The sequence below is a fragment of the Lipophrys pholis genome (genome assembly GCF_963383615.2).
Source record: "Lipophrys pholis genome assembly, chromosome: 8".
Lineage (NCBI taxonomy): Eukaryota > Metazoa > Chordata > Actinopteri > Blenniiformes > Blenniidae > Lipophrys > Lipophrys pholis.
The window spans coordinates 21,318,700-21,338,448 of NC_137630.1; the positions used below are offsets into that span (position 1 = coordinate 21,318,700).

The window sequence follows — 19,749 nt, forward strand, 5'->3', positions numbered from 1 at the left end:
GCTTCACTCCAGCCTTCACCTGTTGGAGGGACGCAGTCACGACGCCCCCTTGTGGTTTTACCGTTATTAACGCTTTTTGCTGCCCCCCCCCCCCCCCCCTTCCTGGTACGCTCACGAAAAGACTAAAATGCTACACTGACGCATTTTTTTAAAGATGAAACCACAAAACTAAGAAGATAAAACAGAAAATAAAGTGTGAGCGTGATGAAACGAGCCGCCTGCGGTTAGTGTGGAGACTGCGATGGCATCTTTAAGGTGGCGGGCTGTGGGCTGTATCATCCCACGCAATTTCCCTTTTCTATGCAGTCACTGGCCGTGTATTTCAGCCATTATAAGTGTATGTGTTTTTCATTGGGTGTAATGGGCTTGTATAAAGGAGAAATCGCCAGCCCAGCCTTAATGCGTAATGTGGATGAATACAAAAAAAAAACTGGGTGTTTCTCGCGCAAAAAAGCCATTACAACGCTGTGTGTGATTAAAGTCCGTTTAAAAAAATTAAAAAAAAAAAAAAAAGCTAGAAAGCGAAACGTCAATTAGGGAATAAAAAAAAGCTGCAATTGACTCACCAACTCCGATTTTCTCATCCTCAGTAGGTATCCACATATTTGGTTATTTTTCCTCCAGCAGTGCAAGCCACATTATGTCGATATGGTGAGATGATGCTGCTAAAAAAAAAATAAAAAGAGAGAGAGCGCTGAAGGCTACAAATGATCCGGCTGCTCTCACGGGGACTACATGTCTCTGGATCCGCGCTTCTGCGTGCGCCAAATCAACTGGGGGGGAGAGGAGAAGACCACCAGAGCCTCAATATCTCCTGCTCTATTATGTCCCGGCGTGTGTCTCTAGTCTGATGCAGTCTCCGTGTCCACCTAATGTAACGCACACACACGCACGCACGCACGCAAGAGGAGCAGGCAGCGCGCGCGCGCACGCTCGTACGCGTCTTTTTTAGTCTCCAGACGATAAAATAAAAGATGTTATTGCAGCTTCTTTTCTTTTCTTTTCCACAGGAGCGCAGGAGATTTCTTCTTCCTGTGGCTGATTTATTTATTTATTTTTCTTTGTGTTTCCTCGTTTTTTGTTAGTATTTTTTATTTTTTTTTTCCTTTTGCCGCGCGCAGATCCAACATCTGATCCACAGTGTGCTGCTTACCGCCCGGCCGGCCGGCCGGCAGGACGCTCGCTGCGGGGACCGCACGCGCTAATTACGAGGTAATAAAGGTCGAGACGTCGTTCGCCGGGTCGAGCTGTCAAGTTGGCGCGAGGAAATGCTGGGAAAAGCTGCAATATACCATAAGCTGCGCCATCTTCATGCTCGTCACATGACTTGTTTTGTCAACACTGATGTGTCAAGCGTTTGCAAATATATGCTCTCTCTCTCTCTCTCTCTCTCTCTCTCTCTCTCTCTCTCTCTCTCTCTCACCCTGCATGGCACTTCCATCCATCACCAACACAAACTGCATTTTCTCCGACGCTGGCTGGCAGTCTGCCTCTCTCTTTGAGATTGAATGTGTTACTTTGGGGTTGGGGTTGGGGGGGGGGGGGGGGGGGGGGGGGGCTGCTGGACATTGAAGAAAGAAAAAGAAAGAAAGAAAAAAAAAAAAAGCATCTCCCTCCCGGTTGAGTCATTTGAAAGAAATCCACCAGCTCCCAGCAATGCTTTGTCATAGTGCAGTCATGCTCCCACACAGAGGACATGCAACCAGTGTTACCCTTTGGATGTGATTGATTGTGTTTCAAAGCGGCTTTCCCATCAGACCTTCCCATCGCACCACTGCTCGGCTGACACGGAGATGTGATTCACATTAAATAAATGATCATGTGTGGCATCTTAAATGTCAATCGTCATATTTTATTCACCTGTGACCTATTCTTGATAATGGCTGCAGGTTGTACGGACGAGCTGAGGAGCAGAGGTGTGGTTATGACTTGAAGCAGCACTTTGAATTTCGCCTGTGAACATGATTAGTTTCTACATTCAATAACAGCCTTTGGTGGTTCTTGTTCTCATGAATATTGACAAGATAGTCAGACTGTTTCTTTGTTCCTCAAGTGTCTTGATTTAGTCTAAATATCCATTTTGCAGAAGGAAGTTAGTCATGAACGGTTACAACTCATTAAGAAAGGTCGGGACATTGTGTTGAATGTAGGTTAAAAAAAAAGAACAGGATGCAATTTGAACATTTTACTAATTCACCCCCCGAAACAAATCACACAGAAGGCATAAAAAGTTGGACATTTGTTACCATGATGGTTTTTAAAGAGACAGAGTAACATCCTTCTGTCCATAACATCAGAAATGTAGATTTCCCACATGTTGATTTATCCTACATGAGCATGATTTGTGTAAAACAGAATTTTTACACGAAGAACTGTTTATTTACAACTCAATAAGGGACAGTGAATGAGGATAAAAACAGGATGGAAATCTCGTATTCAAACACAGAGAACAAATGACATGTTGAAAGATTTATTTTCAATAAATACATTATACTTTATATAAATGAACAACAGGTTGGCATGATTGGGTACTTGGGGATATAAAAGCTTATTAGAGCGTCTCACTGATAAAGCTCTTAGTATTTTGCCAATCTGAACCATGTTGGAGACGATATCAAGAAATCTGTGCTCAAGAAAGATGTCCGAGGGGCCACATTTAATCTTTGGATCCTGAAGTCTATCTGAAGTCGAGAGAAAAGCAGTGCATGAACGTAAAAACATTGAGTGAGTCAAACCTCTACCAAGCAAAAAGAAAACAAGTGGACGTATTAGGACACAATCTGAAAACACAGCTGTGTCCTAAAAGAATTAGGGTTTTTCTTTTCTTTCTGGAAACCACAGTTGCTGTGTGTGGATTAAAAACTAGAGGGACTGCTCCACTTGTTATCGGCACAGATTTCAAAAGCCATGGGGGCTGCGTTGGTGCTTAAGGCATGGGCAGCTTACACAAGTGGAATAAGGCGCGATCCATTGTGAAAGGATATGGAGGTCTTGGCGATATGCGCTGCCTTCCAGCAAACATCTCTTCCCGGGAAGGTCTTGGATATTTCAGCCAGACAATTGTGGACTACAGCCGACATCCATCACACCAGAGTGGCTTCACGGTAGAAGAGTCCGGCTGCTCAGCGCGCGCACACGCACACGCGCACGCACGCGCGCACACACACACACACACACACACACACACACACACACACACACACACACACACAACATGGAAACTCTCTGGGTTTGTCGCCGTTTAAAATCACTGGATCATGTTTGCATTTGTATCTACACACAGCAGAAACCAGAAATCAATGTTGCACTGCCCCCCCCCCCAAAAAAAAATCCCCAATCCATTTCATAAAATATTCACTGGCAGGAAAATAAGTATAAAACCCCTACTTCTAAGTGAATTCATTTGGTTTACATAAAGTTTGTTTCTAGATAAAAATCCAGATCTGTCTATTTGACTGTAGGCTAATTGATTTGCAGTGTGATGACCTGCGGGTGTGGAATTGTTTGTTACTATTGATTTAGTTGGGACATGTGCACAGTATACCCACACAGTGACTGACTGTTTGGCATAATAGGGTGTCATAAAGTGAGTCAGTGCTGGTAAGAAAAAAGTCTGTGGGGCGATGACTAACACGAGGAACATCAGCTTTCTTGAAAAAACTTCCAAGAGTTTTTGTCTTTGATCGCGATAAACTCAATAAACATAACACAATACACCCAAGCAATGCTTCTCCTTTAAGATGTTGCTTTGCCGGATCCTCAGACCTTAAGTTGATGTTGGTGCTTTTAAAACAGATGACTATGCAGCCGTCTGTTTAGAGATCTGTCAAAGCATGTCTCACTCGGTGTACGTTCGGTCATTCCGGTGAATTAAGCCGTCTCGTCCTATAGACACAGCCATCATGACTAGAAAAAAAACAAAGAAAATCTGGAATGATCTGGTGAATATTGAGCGTCCAGTGAGTTTGATGAAGTGTGGGAGGGAGGGCAGTATTCAGCAGGGTAATTTCTCTACATCACAGCGACGCTGTGACTGACTCCCATCTGTCTATTACTTCAAGTGGAACACTGTGGGCGGTGTTCCAATCACATACATAAAGCTGGGGGAGTATGGGGCGTTTTATCAGCTAAATATGCATCCCGGATAATAAACTTAAAAAAAAAATAAAAAATCAATTAAATGACACACTTCCACCTCCCTTACAGTACATTAAAAAAAAAGTGCCAAATGTAAGTACCATTAAATGGACATTTTTCATTTTGATATTCAAGAAAGACATCTTGTACTAAAGGCTTTTTCGTTGTTGTTACTTCTGTGTTGCAGCGACATTCAGCCGGGGCCTTGATGCAGCAGCACCGTGAGGATGAAACCCTGCTTCACTGCAAACAGTGGCTGCCTGATCCACTGAGAGCCGCTATCCGTTTCCACGCTCCCAAAGCCAGCAGACAATAAGACGCAGCAGAGGAGGAGGTAATAAGAAGCATGTCCCACCACCTCATCCATTATCTGCTTTCACACACTCATTTCTTTAGGCTCCTCGGGACCATACCTTTAACTGGACTCAATGCTCCCTGTACAAATGAGAGAAAGAGAGAGGTGCATTCTAACTGAAATGGCTGAAACGTATTTAGTAGGTACTGTTCTTCATTACGAGTAAATCGATTTTAATTGTGTCTTCACGTGGAAGTCATAGTTATTGTAAGGGCAACAAACATAAGGCCCGTGGGCCATAAACGGCCCGCAAGAGGATCCAATCCAGCCCACAAACTGTCAGGAAAGTTGTGAAATTTGCAATCACAACATTTACTTTTTAAACGTTTTCTTAAGAGTAGCAGAGATGACACAACAAAGAGTCAAGCGATCTACCTCATTGGAAGCAGACTGGCCTCAAAGCCACGCCACCAGGGTGGGTTTTTGAAAACATGCATGCAGCAGAGTTCTGCTGGACATTTCACTGACTTTTGAGGAAGTTTTTGGTACCAATTGTGAAACATTTTGCAATAATAGTGTTTTCCAAAACGTACACCAGATGCCACAAATGATTAAAAAATTGAAAGTTTAAATGGCACTATGTTATCCAGTCCAGCCCACGCAACAAGAGATTAGGCTGGAAGTGACCCCTGAACCAAAAAGAAGTTGACACCCGTGATTTCTAGGATAACAGTTTTCAACTACATTCATTCCTTTAACTTATAACAATCCTGATTTGATCTGATTTGAATTTAGCAGAATAAGCAAAGGTACTGCAAAAGAAACAAAGTATTGACTAATGACATGCACATCTAAAGAAATGTAAATCATTAAATGTTAAGCATGAAGGATCATTTTCTTGACCTCTGTAGGTAACTAAAAAAAAACACTCTACCGGCCATTTGATACCACATTTGAACATTTTAAGCTGAACTCTTGAGAATTCATTTGATTTACATGGTGTTAGTACTCTTGCCTAAAACTTACATCCATGCCACATGAAGGACTAATTAAAAAGGACTGAACTCTCTTATTTGATGGTAAAAGTCAGTTTCTTAAGTTTCTGCAGAGGGATGGGATTCTTCCATGATTGGTCCCATTCAGTCTTCCCATACAGAAGAGAGAAGAAGCCATAATGTTGCTTTACTTAACAAGTTTCGCCTGTACATCAGATTTTATAGATGAAACGCAGAAAGAACAGAGCCTCTTTGATTTGGGGTAATCTGTAAAGGCCCCCTGTGTTGAGAGTTGTAAGAAACAAAGGTTGTCTTCAGTAAATCCTTTGGTGCAGTTAAATCAATGCTACGATCACTTTTATGAGTTAACGCCTTCATATTAGTTTCACCTTTGGCATGCGTCCTTTTTTTTTTCGTTTTAAAGACAACGCTCGGATAATTTCAACAAAAAGCTTGAATCACACTCGAGGCAGTAAACTTATTTTTTCCTTTTTTTATTTATAGTAAAAATACTTTAGATACATACAAGCTGTACATAAAACTGTCTCAAGAAAATCCAAACAAACATTTTCTCAAAGGGAAAGAAAAAAGGCAAAATTAATAGGCACAATTCAAAAACATGAGAATTCTGAAACGTTTGCACTGTGCGTGTGCGAGGGAGGCATCCTTTTATTTCTTCTTCTCATAATGTTGACAGTCTGAAGCTCACTGCCTCATCAGAGGAAACAACATTTTGCCGTACTTGTACCACCGCTGCACATTTCCAAGAACTTCTATCATATTAACACATCATATTCTACTGAACCAAACTTTTTCTATCCGGACTTGATGTTACCTTCCCGTCGTAGAGCAGGACCTGTATGGATGAGAGGCCGGGTTGGATTGCTGTGCAGGCCTGCGAGCAGCAGGACGACGATGCTGCAGAGCTTTGGAAGCTCCTTTATGTTTGTGGAGCTGACAGGGAGCAGGTGCAAAGATTTGTGACGACGCCCTCACGGCTCGGCCCCTTTTAATTTCCTTCACTCACGTCGTTAAATCAGGAGGTGAATGGCACGGCACTCTGTGTGTGTGTGTGTGTGTGTGTGTGTGTGTGTGTGTGTGTGTGTGTGTGTGTGTGTGTAAAACCTGATGAACCGTAAGCAACATGTTAGCTGCCTAATTCAATGCTTCAGGACTTTTTGGTGATTATTTCAGGCGATCTAGTACAAGTGCAAGCTTGACAGCGCTCCAAATAATCAGCCCCGCTGAAGCAGCCCTGCAACAAAAGCCTTTTGTTTTTTTTTTCCCCCTACAAAGACTCACTAAACCAATCAGAAGCTTCCAAAGTGCCTGGATCAATATCAAATGAAGAGGCTCCTTTAAAAAGCGGTTAATGTGATAAAAAAAACAAAAAAAAAAACTTTTTGTACCTCAACTACATTTCAATCCTCATCAAGCTCACTTCTGTTTTATAAAACTATAAACGCATACAATCTTTTTCCTCCCCAAAACAGCAAGTTAATTTGCGTGCAGCCTCTCCACTCCATCTGTGTGAGCTGCTTCTTCCTTTGTCTTGTCACTCAGAGTGTGCAAACACCGACTGTCTCAAACCGGCAGTCCTCCAACTCGTCTCCCACCTTCTCTCCTGATGATATACCCTTTTTTTCCCTGCGTCGCCGTTCTGCAGCTCGAACGTCTTTGAGGCGGGGGTCTTGACACGTTGTCCGGGTCCCCGGGTGCCCTCACTCATTCAGGGAGAGGATGATGTCGTCCTCGAGGTCGGAGTTGTCGGAGCTGTCTGCTTGTGCGACAGACAAACAGCAGATTCAGAAACGTGGGAATACGGAGATTTTCTGCTGAGTAGGTCAGTGGGTGACGAGCGAAACTGACAAAATGGCAGAAAAACAAAGCCGATTTGGCACAATGTGGAGCAGGTCTACAACCCTTTCACCTAATTTCTTTTTTCTTGATGTTGCGCCTTCTGTCAGTGGTACGATGAAACCAACACAGCAGCAGTTTTCAAATTCCACTGAGAACATTTCCTCACTGTGGCCAGACAAGCATGCAAACAAAGAAACTGGACGAAGCCGGAGAGCTGCATCAGTTATTTACATCCCACTATTTTCCTTTGTTCTTTATATTCCTAAACTGTTGTGGTGTGGAATAACTAATCATCGTCTGTCTTCGTGAAAAAAATCATTTAAGGCTGCGCTGTACATATTTGAAAGGATACAAACAGTCTTTTATGAGAGCTCTATACAAACCAGCAGTCTCCGATCTGGTGTGTGGGATGACCTTAAAGTTTAAAATTACAGTTGTTAACACAATTTACTGATGGTTTCAAATTATTCGTGGAGGATTACACCGTTTTAGGAAGAGTAGTAGATGAGAAGCAAAACACTGAGGCCAGAGATCGGAGAAGCAGCAGTAAAAACTATCTGCCTCATTTCTCATGTAGTAACAAAGCTTTTCAGTTTTTTTTATATTCAGATGCAACAAAAATCAAAGACTTGATTTTTTTCCAGTGCCATTTTAAAGATCGATATAGTTAAACACATCCTGAAGTTGAAGCACTACCCACCATTGTCTCCGTCCAGATCAATGTCGTCGTTATCAGAATCATCATCGTCATCATCATCGTCATCGTCGTCGTCATCCCCGACGTCAACGTCCTCCTCGAGAAGACGAGCCACCTCCTCGTCAGAGGGAGAGAGTTCATTCACGTCGTCCTCTTCATCGTCTTCGTCCTCCCCTCCGTTCTCGTTCTCCAGCTCGGCGATGAGGGGGTCCGTATCGATGTCATCGTCTGAATCGTCGTCGTCGTCGTCATCTTCCTCCTGATCGTCATCCTCCTAAAACAAAGCAAAGAATTAAGCCATCGGACTGACGACTGTTCGGAGAGTGCTTTAATTCATCGGCATCGGACCTGATCCTCTTCGTCCTCCTCCTCTTCCTCTGCAAGCCGCTGCCGGCCCACTTCATACAGTCGGCACACCGTGTCGGTGTTGACCGAGTCCTGGTTCTGTGGGAGAACAAGCGCGGCACTTTAATATCCTTCAAGGAAAGTTTTACAACTTTAGGACAGGTGACATGACGAAGAACAGTTTACCTCAATCACAGCAAGGTAGCAGTCCTTTGTGTCTGTGCAGAGGTCAAATATGTTCCTCTTGACGTCGATGGTGGCTGAAGAAAAATACAAAATGAACGTGTCAACTTGTAAAAACGTACAGATGCACATATATAATAGATCACAATAGGAAGGTCGCTGCCACAACAAAATAGAGCAAGACATGATCAGTAGTGCTACGAGTTAAAAACAAAAGGAAATTGAAGGTTATTTTTCAGAGCCAAAAAAAAAAGAAAACCTCACCAATGGGTTTGTAGTCTGTGGCGTTGAAAGTCCTGAACGAGGACCCGAATGGACTCTTCATCTGCATTTCCATCATGTCGTCTTCATCATCAGCTTGCAACATTGCTGCAAAAACAGGAGAGTGAATAAAACCCGAGCTGGTTGGCTCTGGTCGTGGCTCCTGAGAGGATCGAGCGGTGGCGACACGAGATGACGGCAGGCCAAACATGTCATTAGAACACACCTCACACCGGCTGCAGGCTTCATGGATTAACACTCCACATTTCCCATCATGCTCCTGTATTTACCTCCATAGATGACGGTGCCGTTGTTGTTGAAGACGATTCTGCACTGGTCCAGAGCGGGAACCGTGTGGAGGAGGTGGAAGGTCCGCAGGTCCCACTGAAGATCTCAGATAAGGATCATGACACTCCTTTACATTTAGATCAACCAAATCTGCTGGTGACTGATGGAGTTAACCACACAATGACGGGATTAAATTCACCCTTTGGGCAATTTAATCACCAATACAATTGTTTGTATTTTTGATCCCAGGTGAAGTTACTGTATTTCGTGTTGCATTTTACAATCCTGTAATGTTCTCAAGTGTGACGGATACAATTTCTGTGTTGACGATGACTTCCAGGCCGTTGGGGTGAAACACACCGCTGATGTTCATGTTGAACTTGTCAAACTTGTGGATGGCCTGAGCCGTGCGGACGTCCCACAGCACGCCGTCGTTCAGCACCAGGTCGTCTGTGGGGTTGAAGGTGGCACAGTTCCTCTTGTAGTTGTTGGCCAGGTCTGGGTTGTTCAGAGTCAGAGTCACCTGACCTGTTTGGATGTCATAAATCTGATGACAAAAATTTTTTTAAATAAATAAAAATGGGATCAGCATTCAACATATGCACATCTGTGCTTTTCGACTCTACTTACCCGCGCTATGTGTTCCTTCGTTCCAATGACGCGGTCTTGTGAAAGCTTACTGAATTCCACATAATGGTCACCCAAAAAGGAATTCCTGAAGACAACAAAAGCAGCTTGTCAACATAAAATTGAAGACACAGAGCCAGTGTGAGTGCTGCAGCAGAGCGCCTTAAACCATATAATTGCATAAAGACTTTGCAGAAGACTCAGCAGTGTGCGAGTATTGCCTTGGTGAAACTGTGCGGATGAATGAAGCCAAGTGCTAGTGCTCCATGGACTGAAGACCGCGGCCCAGAGGCTGTTAGCGTGCATAATTAAACAGCATGTCATCTTCTGTTGGCAGCTCCCTCTTTTGACAGACTAAAGCTGCTGAACCACTGGCCAGAGAGGACCACATACATGAAGGCAGGGGGAGATCACACACAGGTGTGATCTCCCACTGAACTTCTGTGGTCTGACGACGCCACGGAGCGGCTTTCTGCTAATTTCACACTTCAGTCTACATAATCCATGAACCAATAATATGGCTGGTCACAAAATCTCAATTCTGCGCGGTGAAAACACAACTTACTTCATGATGAACACTGATTTCATGCCCCACAGAGCCGACAGAGGGTAACTCCAAGAGGCTGAGGTTAAGAGCAGAGAACCGTCCTGAAAAAATGAGAATGAAGGTTAGAAAGGCCTTGTTGTTCCTATAATGTTCATTTCTTTGTACGTCCCCTCCTGCTTCTCCCTCAATAACTAACAACTACGAATAGGCAAACAATTTCCATTTCAAAAGATTAGTGACTAGTGATTCTAAAAACCAGAATTGGTGTGATTGTTGGTTTGAAGTCTCTTTGCTGCAGATTCCCACTGAACCAGATGGTTGCATACACAGCTGATTTGTCCAACTCATGATCCAGTTTCATTGCAAAGTTTTGACATAATCCTGCGGCCACTGTTGCTTTTTATAGTAGGATTTCCTTAATTATTGATGCAGAGCTAAAAGGTTCAAAGCAGGTTTGTATGTCTGCAGATCATGCAAAAGGTTGTGAAAAGAGTGTGCGACCCGTGTGATGACAACTTCAAACGCTCAGTTACGCTTTACACAAACAGAACACTTCTTTAATACTTCCATGAGATCAGTGCAATCCACCCAGAGTGACGCTCTAAATGAGGCTTTATTAAATTGTGTGAGGCACTCATGCTAGTTAGAGGCTTTCAACCAGACAACAGGAAGCTCTTCACCTATTCTGCAACTGCTGGGCAGAATATACGCAAACTAAACTGCTAGAAAATAAGCTTTTGCGCGAAACTATTTCTAATTCATTCCACATACAACAAACTTTGTATTTAAAAGGCCGTAAAACAGGTGTCACATAGCCGCGCTTTAAAAACCTCCACCTTTTCCGTTATTCGCTTCTAATCTCCACACCCCCTCCCTGAGGTGCTGCCGCAGCAGAAGCATTAGTCAGACATAAGGATGTAATGAACATATAGTACAAATCAATGGATCTGTGCATGAAAAAAAAATAAAAAATCTTTCTCGATCTCCATCGAGTCAAAAAACACTGCAGGTAAGGAAAGGCTGAACGTAATTTGCCACCATCGATGTGCGAGTGTCTTTCTCTACTGACCCGTGAGGGCTCCAGGTGAGTGATGGCTGAACTGTGACAGCTGTAGCTGGCTTCCTCCTGGCCTGTAAACACATTGTAGAGTTTCAGCTGCCCTGTGCACGTCCCGAGCATCAGGAACCGCTCGCGAGCTGAGAAGGCACAACACATGAATCCGCTCTCATCTTCGTCTGCCTCTCTGAACACAGAGATGGGCCGAAACCTGGGAGGAAAAAACATTATCAAACAATTGATGTTGTGACATACTGGCAAAAGTTGATCCAGTGGAAATTGTGAAGGGAGCAAAGCCTCCTACCTGCTGAATATGAGATGTCTGTCAAAGCATCCGCCATCTACGCCTCCATATTTGGGGTAGATGACCCGCCGTGTGTGTCGGGATGTGAAGTTGATGGGGGCCTGGCGTCTCTGTTTGGGCTCAGGACACTGATGAGGGGTGAAGAGAGAGAAAGGCGGGCAGGTTGCAACAGGGTTCTTACAGCGGGCGTGCTGTTCCCTCAAGTACTCTGTGATAATGCTGTCCAGTGCAGGAGGGGAGGGGAGGTGCCTGTCAAACTGTTTCTTCATGGCGGGGCTCTGGCTGAAGGCCCCGTGGTCCGACTTCTGCCGGAGCACTCGAGTCTTCTTGCAGCTCACTGTGCTACAGGGCGTTAGTCGCTCGCGGGAGAAAACAATTCGCCCGATGAGCGGAGAGCTGTGGTTACAGTGGGGGACAGACGATGAAGCGGAAGCAGCAGAGGAAGCAGAGCCTTGAGATGTAGAAGGACGTGGTTGCTGATGACCGGCGCCTGGAGAAGTGGAATGACTCCCGAGCCTTGACCCAACACCGTTGGCCAGCCGTGGGGTGCGTGGCAGAGTAGTGACAGGAGAGGCAGGTGGGGGAGGAGCGACGGCAGGGAAAGCAGAGGCCGAGTGGGTAGAGTGAGACAAACACCCCATCGGGAGATCCGCCTCCTTGGTGAGTGCAGTGGCCGTGTCATTTAGGCCTTTGGCCACAAGGTGGTTGCGAATGAGCAGCAGCAGCTCCTTCTCAGGGAAGGTGATCCTGGACTGTGCCACCACGCTGGCCCTCTGCAGCCAGGCCAGAGACACATCAGTGCCAATCAGCAGAGGCTTCCCTGAGATCCGTTCGATCAGTTCTGCAGCAAACTTGCAGAACTTGACATGTTCGCTGCGTTTGTCCTGCAGCACCGGCTCCTTCATCAGCTGCTGGATGTGTCCACTGCTGAACAGAGGCAGTTTGCTGATGATCTGCCTGACAGAGCTGGAGCGAGATAGACCCACCAGAGCTTTGCAGGCCAGAGCTCGGATCTGATCGGCATCCGTTATGGGCATCTTCACCGTCAGCAGGGACAGCAGCACCTAGAGGACAGACAGAGAATGCAAGTAAACAACTGTTGACAGAAAGGTTTTCTTTTTATCAAAGCTAATTCTTTCTGTGAGAAGGAAATGGACTTGAAACGTGCAACGAGAAATCACTTGAAGATTGTTTCATGTTGGTGTGATCTGTTCCACGCAATGATGGATTATCTCACCTCCACCAACACATAATCACATCACTTTAAACGATAAGATCTTGTGAGTGCAGTATGCGTGGAGTCTACCTTGATGCCGTTGTTGGACTGCACCACGTTCCACATCTTGATGAGCACGTTCTCGCTGGCCTTGCTCTGCTGGGGCAGGCGACGGCGGGGGGTACCTGCAATGAACTTGCCAATGCTGGACATGCGTTTGTCTGGAGCACAGACGCAGTTGATGACGACCTGCAGAGCCGATTTCTGAATCTCGGCGTCGTTCACAAATACCTCTCCCTCTGCCACAGCCAGAACTATACTCATCCCTAAGAGGAAAAACCAACAGATTAATGGAAACCTAAAAGAAAAGTAACATTTTTCTTCAGTCAGATACTCAATGTAATTCATTCTTTAGGAAAAACTCTCAGTTAATGACCTGACATGAGCAGTTGGTGAGAACAAAAGCTGGTAAGACCACCAAATGACCAAATGCTACCGAGGTCATTATGATGTGTATAATTTTAATAATTGGGGTGTAAATGAAATCGTGTCGCACACAGTAAATACCTACCGACAGTGGAGACAGTGGATCCGCCCTCATCAAACACAGCAACTGCTTCTGACAACAACAGCTGGGTCTTTGGCACAACTGTGAGGATACTCAGGATGTCAAGAGCATAACGCACCGTATCACTCCTGCCGGGAAAGAGAAATAACAGTCACCACAATCTTTACTCCATCTACTGATGGAAACTGTTGGACTAAAAAAGGCATTAGATGGGTATAGGAAAACTAAGGCTTAGTCTCTACCTGCCATAGTATGTCCTCCAATCACAGGCAATGGAGATGAGCTGCAGGAGAAGCTGGACACATGACAGCTTGTGAAAGACCTCAGCAGGCTCCCAGTACAGTCTGAGTGGGCCGTACTCTATGAGAAACTCCATCATTTCCACCACCTGCTCACGGCTATAACTGACAGCCTGAGGAAAGGATTACAAACACAAATATACTTTTTAATTAATTCAGCACGAACTGAGCACACATGAGATCTCCATTGTTATAAAATGAGCAAATGGTGCAGGTATGTACATGTCGATTATTCTTGTCTGCCGAGTACCTTGTAGTACGGCTGCGAGTGAATCGGGGCGCCCCCCTCTGTGCGCTGCAGCGACTGCTTCACCTGCTCCACCTTGATTGCCAGATGGGCCTCAAAGTACCTGCGCAGGGCCATGCAGGTGTGCTTGGCTGTCTGCCTGCTGGAGAAAATCTCATCATCGCTCAAAAGCGCTCCCTGGTCCTCGGGATTCAGGATTTCCAGTGTGCTGACCTGAAAGCAGCCAGTTCACGTCACATTAGTGCTCAGCTTCAGCGGGATAGTCCATCAACTGCTTAGTTATTCTGTGCATGACAAGTGTATCATTAAAAATTGGGAAGCCAAAGTGATAAAATCTACTCGAGGGGAATACAGATACCTGAGAAAACTTCTGAAGTACAGGAACAAGCACTTTGTTATTTCCCACCTCTGACAGAACATTGTAGTGATGACTGCGAGTTTGATTTACCAGATTCACAAGGCGTCGGAGCCCGTCCTGCTTGTCGAAAAGCTCCAGGACAGCACGGAAAGAGAAGGAGATGGAGAAGAACATGGTGGCGTGGCAGCAGCCGGACGCATGTGAGCACTCCAGCAGCCACAGCGTGTAACCAACCACATCTGACAGGATGGAGTGGGGCAACATGCATACCTGGAGAGAGGGAGACATAGCCATGAATAAAAATTGAAACCACCATAATAATACATGTCTTTTTTTTGTAGTCAATTTGATTCAACACATCAATCTGAGAAAGATGATTGATAGCGTGAGTATAATTATCTAGTGCATAACATCAAGTACAACTTTGGCACAGACAAAAATAATGGCGATGGAAACCGTGTGTATTTTAAATACCCTTTCCATGGCGTCCTGGTTATAGGCAAGGTAGTAGAGGCACAGCGACACTCCAGTGGCAGCCATTGAGGGCCGGGGGATTTCAAGCAACTTCTGAACGCCCCCGTGAGCAACAAACTCGGCAGCAAACTTCTTGTGCAGCAGCAGAGAGGCCAGATACTGCAAAGAGGCAACAATAATCAACTCTTGATGAGCTTTTTGTTGAATTTGAACAGCACAGAGGAGTGATTACAGGTAGGTAGTGTTTACCTTGAGGGCCTCAAAGGTGAGCTGCACGTCATTGGTCTGCTTCAGATCCATATAATGCATGAGTAATTCACGAGCTCCCATCTGCATGAACACCGCCAGCAGCTGCAGGGTGGAGGAGGAAATCACATCAATTTGCTTTCCTATAAAAAAATCACTAAATGGCAAACGGTAAGATTTATGGTTCGGCGTCCAAAAAACAAAGCCCACTAATCTTTAACATCTCCGATATAAATGCAAATTACATGAAGCCTTAAAAGCTCATTTTTTAATAGTGTGTGAGGAGATTAAGGTCTTGGTTATCAAAGCCTGACACCTGCTGGTAAATTTGTGGCAAAACAGGAGACACAGTTCACTGATTACAGAAATAATGCAGCTGCATGTGCTCCACACTTTTCTGTGCAACATAATTCTTATTAAAATGATCTTATCATGGTTTTACCCATGGGAAAAAGAGTGTATATAAAAAAAACTTTTTTATATACACTTCGTCCCATGTCAGTGAAAATCTTCAAATCCTCTAATCCAGGAAGATAAAACATTTCTGGCTTTGTCCATTTTTGGTAAGTAATAAACACTGTTCTCCATAAGGTTTCTTTCTTTTTTTTTTTTAATGGGCTCACGCAGCACTCAGGCAATCACAGCAGCTTTGTTTCAGAGGCAATGGGAGTGAACTCACCTCCTGATATTCTCCCAGTGGAGTGAGATACTGCAGGATGAGCCGCTGCTCGATCTCTGGGGTCAGAGGATACAGGTGATAGTTGTTGCCAATCACCCAGGGGCTCATCTCAGTCCAGCTGCTGTTGGAGAGCTCACTGAAGGTCCTCTCTGGCTCTGGCAGGGAGAAATTCAACTTGTGTTTTGAGGTCCTGCCACTCTCCCTGTCTGCTCTGCGTTTAAAGTAGCCGCTGCCATCAGACATGCCTTGGTGTGTCAGCAAACTCGGGGCAGACATGGGCTTCATCATGGTTTTAGCAGCCGAGTTGGCGCGGCTGCTGGTCTTGTGAGGAGAGTTCAGGCGGAAGGAAAGCTCGTTTTCAGGCTCGATGGATGAGAAATTCAGTTCGCCATCTTCCTCAGGCCCCAGTCCCTCCTTTTCTGCTCCGTTTTTACACGGTGTGAAGGACTTCTCTTCAAAGCCTCCGTCAACAGTCTCCTCATCTAAAGTTAGCAGAGGCTCACTCAGAGTTTTTCTGGGACTCGGACGTTTGATTTCCCTTTTGTTCTCTGCATCTTTGTCCTGAAGCTCGCGCAACCGATGCAGCATCAAAGGCACCTGTCAAAGTGAAGCAGAAAACACAAGGTGATGACAGCTGCTGCTTGACGTTGCCTCCTGCTGGTTATGGCTAGAGTTTTGATTGTAGTATCTTGACAATCATGACATGCCGTCACATTTTTCATGGCATTTTGATGCAGCAGACACTTCCTACTGACCAGAACAGAGTTCTCCTCTCTGTAGTTTGCGGCTATGTCCTGATTCTCCATCGCACCGGCCAACAAGCCAGTGGCATAGATTCTGAGGGGCTGCTCGGCCTCCTGAGCCCACTTAAACAGTCTTTCGACTATCCCCTCCTGAAAAGAGGCGAAATAAATAAAGTAGCAATATGAATCACAGCCTTCAAATCAGGAATGGAAATAAAGGACAGGGATAAGTAAAGATCAGATTTATAAATGGCTGACAACTAGTTTACCTACACTGTGATCTGTAAACATTAATCCACCTTTTAAAATGAATTTAATAATAATAATAATAATACATTGGGGGAAAAAAAGATCCATGTGTCTGAGCCGCCATGTTCAATATCGGTGATGGTTAAAGCAATGAATTTGCAGGTCAGACTGTGACTCCACAAGCAAAAGTAACTTTGTTTAGTCAGATTTGTTCTTCGGTGCCACTGACTAAACACTGTGACCTGAATAAAAGAATAAAGATAACAAGATTACCAAGAAAAATTTCTCCAAGAAAAACAGAGAACACATTATTTATGTAGCTCTCTCTTGTGTGTGGTGACTTGTCTGTATTATTATTTTACTCTAATACATCTTCATAGCATCTTCAAAAAACAGCATTATTTAGACCATCATTTTCTACTAAAGTCAGAAAAAAATAATACCTTTTCTTGAAAGACCACAGCAGTTTCCAGTCCAGGCATGATGTTCTGAAGGAGGCGACAAGCTGCTGCGTTCAGGGAAAATTCTCTGCTGGTCATCACATAACTGTTCACCAACTAAAAGAGGAAAGATTCGTTTAAATGCTATCTTTCAACTGACAACTTCAAAACTGTATCATATTTAAAGGACGAAGATTAAAAGGCATCCATTCATTCTTACTGTGTTCATGAAGTCGTCGTTCTTGAACAAGATCTTGAGGAGGTGCCCTAACACACATTCTGGATCGGCTCTCCCTATGGACAAGAGAAAAATGTCAAAACAATACATGAAATGGCAGAACTCTCACAAACTGTATTTCTTATAAGCTTTGTTCATACCTGGATGTCGATCATCGAAGGGGTCGGGGTCGGCTTTGTGGTACTCCTCTGTCTCTTTTTCAACAAGTTCTGATATTCTGAAAATAAAATCACACCGATACAATTTTATCTTCTTTAAAAAAAGATTAAATTCATCCTAATCACATTTCAATAACTGTGAATACGGCATTCTTACTTAGTGAGGAGGGCAACCAGCTCCTGTGTGCCTCCCTGTTGCTCCCTCTCCCACTGCTCCAGGAGAGCAGTCAGCTCTGCCTTCGAGTCCACGCTGGCAGATGCCGACGCCATGGTGCAGCCTGTGAGGGAGGCATTCGTTTAATAAAACTACAACATTTTACAGGTTTTCAACACTTTTTGATGACAAATTAGATCTATCATCATTTCTTTGGTCTGAAAGAGAGTGATTGAGACTTTGAATGTTTCCAACTTTGATTTCAACTTTACCTCAATTAAAATAAATTAGGCTTGGATGCAAAACAGTCAGTAGCAATTTGATGTCTGTGTATCTTCGCAATTAAGATCCAGGGATGAACTGTGTGCATTCTCATTAGATTTCATGAACTGATGGCAGTGATTTTTCTGTGCATAACAAGTTCATTGTGCTGTGGTTCTTCACATTTAATAAGTTCAAATCAGTATTTTGGTGTAGATTTCATAATAAAAAGTGATGTCGAAATATAAAATCGGCATGTTTTTTTTCTTCAGGCTGCAAGGTGAAAAAGTGGTGAGCACTCTCGCCTCACAGTGATAAGGTCAAGGGTTCAAATGCCGGCGGGGCCTTTTTCTGTGTGTGCGTCCTTTGAGGTGCCCTAGTTTAAAGTCCAAAAACATGCATGTGAGGTTAATTGATGATTCTAAATTGCCCCTAGGTGTGGATGTCCGTCTCTGTATTTCCCCTCCAATGGACTGATGACCTGTCCTGGGTGTTTCCTGCCCTCACCTATGATTAACTGGGATTGGCTTTTCTGTGCACCACTTCCTTGTCATTGGCCTTGAAAGAAAGTCTCTGGGATGTTACAACACCGACAGTGGTATTGTTTTGTAAACCAATTAGCCTGAGTATGTCGGCAATTTTTATATCAAGTTATGACAGTTAATTTGGATTCAATTGGATTATTTAGCTTCTTATACCTGAAATCTTTATGTCAACATCTCATTTACGGTTGAGTTTCCACGTATCTGCAACCCCGAGTTACATCACACACACTGCTTGCTGCTTTTAAATTAAATATTAGTTAGGTAGCTACAATGGCAGCAGGTGGAGATGAAAAGATGTTAGCAATATTTCACCTCCGCAATGAGGTGCCTCTCCCATCCACTTTATATTATACAATTTCTTCCCAATTTGGGGGCGGGGGTTCGGCAACAGTGAGCAGAATCGTTAATAACAGTTATAGCAACCTATTACTGAAAGCATGTTTTGATGTACTTTTTGTGTCAGAGCGGACTAGTTATTCATAATAATTATAAATATTATTATTATTATGAACGGCCGCCTAGGATAGTAATCTTTGCGCCTTGCAACTAAGGCAGGAGCAAGAATTAGCGCCATCAAAACATAAAAGCTGGCTTTCAATCACGCGAAAGTCATAAATTGTTGGGTTTTTTTTAATCGTGAATCAAAACGGACGATTCGTTCCGTGTTTTCAAGATCTCAAAACTTATACTAGCATGCCGCTATGCCGACTTCGCTTGTCAAACTATTGGCGTAGCAGCTACAACCTTAACCAAACCACTTGGGGTTATTTCACTTATTATATCCAACACTTCAATGTAGCAGTGAACTCAGCGGACACCACCTGTTTCCATGTTTGGCTGGCTACAGTGGCTAAACAAGGAAGCTACGAGCTAGCAGCACTCATGTCGTCGCTATTGTTTGAGTAAATACTACAGTTCACATCGTGCACGGACTGTTCAGACATGACCAGTTTAAAATGATGGACAGCAATCAATCACGAGAAGAAGAAACATGCCGGTACATGTATCAGAGGAACGAGCAGGAGGCATCACAGGTGAAACGAGCCAGTTAGCTCGCATGCTAACTTTACCTCGTTATTCCGCTCAGCTCTTCGCTCAAATTCCACCAAATCCACCAAGTCTCGGGTCCGCGGATATCAGTCCGACCTCGGTCACTGTTGAGGGGTATCAGCACATGTACGAGCGCTTCACAGCTGACGTTTAATGAGCCTTTTTGTAGCTTTGTGTTCACGGTTTATTATCATGATGGCGAACACGTTCTGTACGTCATCACACATG

At 44.2% G+C, this 19,749-nt stretch overlaps 2 protein-coding genes and 1 long non-coding RNA gene across 3 annotated transcripts in view; 1 reads left to right on the top strand and 2 right to left on the bottom strand.

Annotated features, from left to right (window-relative positions):
- The window catches only part of LOC308113229 (dedicator of cytokinesis protein 3-like), a gene marked incomplete at its 3' end in the record, with an annotated part of 47,666 nt that extends 46,790 nt beyond the window's left edge, over positions 1–876 (bottom strand). Inside the window, exon 1 of the mRNA XM_080469300.1 lies at positions 567–876. Within this exon, the coding sequence (XP_080325426.1) occupies positions 567–603 (37 nt within the window). The 5' untranslated portion in view covers positions 604–876. The remainder of the gene's footprint in view (positions 1–566) is intronic.
- Positions 825–11,191, top strand: LOC308113231. Its single transcript, XR_013935542.1, has 3 exons — positions 825–1,212; positions 4,325–4,471; positions 9,072–11,191. It is a non-coding gene; the product is annotated as an uncharacterized lncRNA (long non-coding RNA).
- dcaf1 (ddb1 and cul4 associated factor 1) lies at positions 5,928–19,708 on the bottom strand. The gene is made up of 25 exons (XM_080469301.1): positions 19,542–19,708; positions 17,669–17,789; positions 17,494–17,570; positions 17,336–17,409; positions 17,119–17,232; positions 16,439–16,576; positions 15,684–16,280; positions 15,008–15,109; positions 14,759–14,917; positions 14,375–14,554; positions 13,930–14,139; positions 13,623–13,792; positions 13,384–13,508; positions 12,903–13,138; positions 11,597–12,660; positions 11,305–11,503; positions 10,254–10,336; positions 9,692–9,776; positions 9,375–9,608; positions 9,064–9,157; positions 8,777–8,881; positions 8,516–8,589; positions 8,333–8,428; positions 7,988–8,258; positions 5,928–7,204 (listed from the first exon to the last, which is right to left on the bottom strand). The coding sequence occupies exons 2-25, from the start codon at positions 17,779–17,781 to the stop codon at positions 7,149–7,151; spliced, it is 4,656 nt and encodes a 1,551-aa protein (XP_080325427.1). The 5' UTR covers positions 17,782–17,789; positions 19,542–19,708; the 3' UTR covers positions 5,928–7,148.
- Between the last annotated feature and the right edge of the window lie 41 nt (positions 19,709–19,749).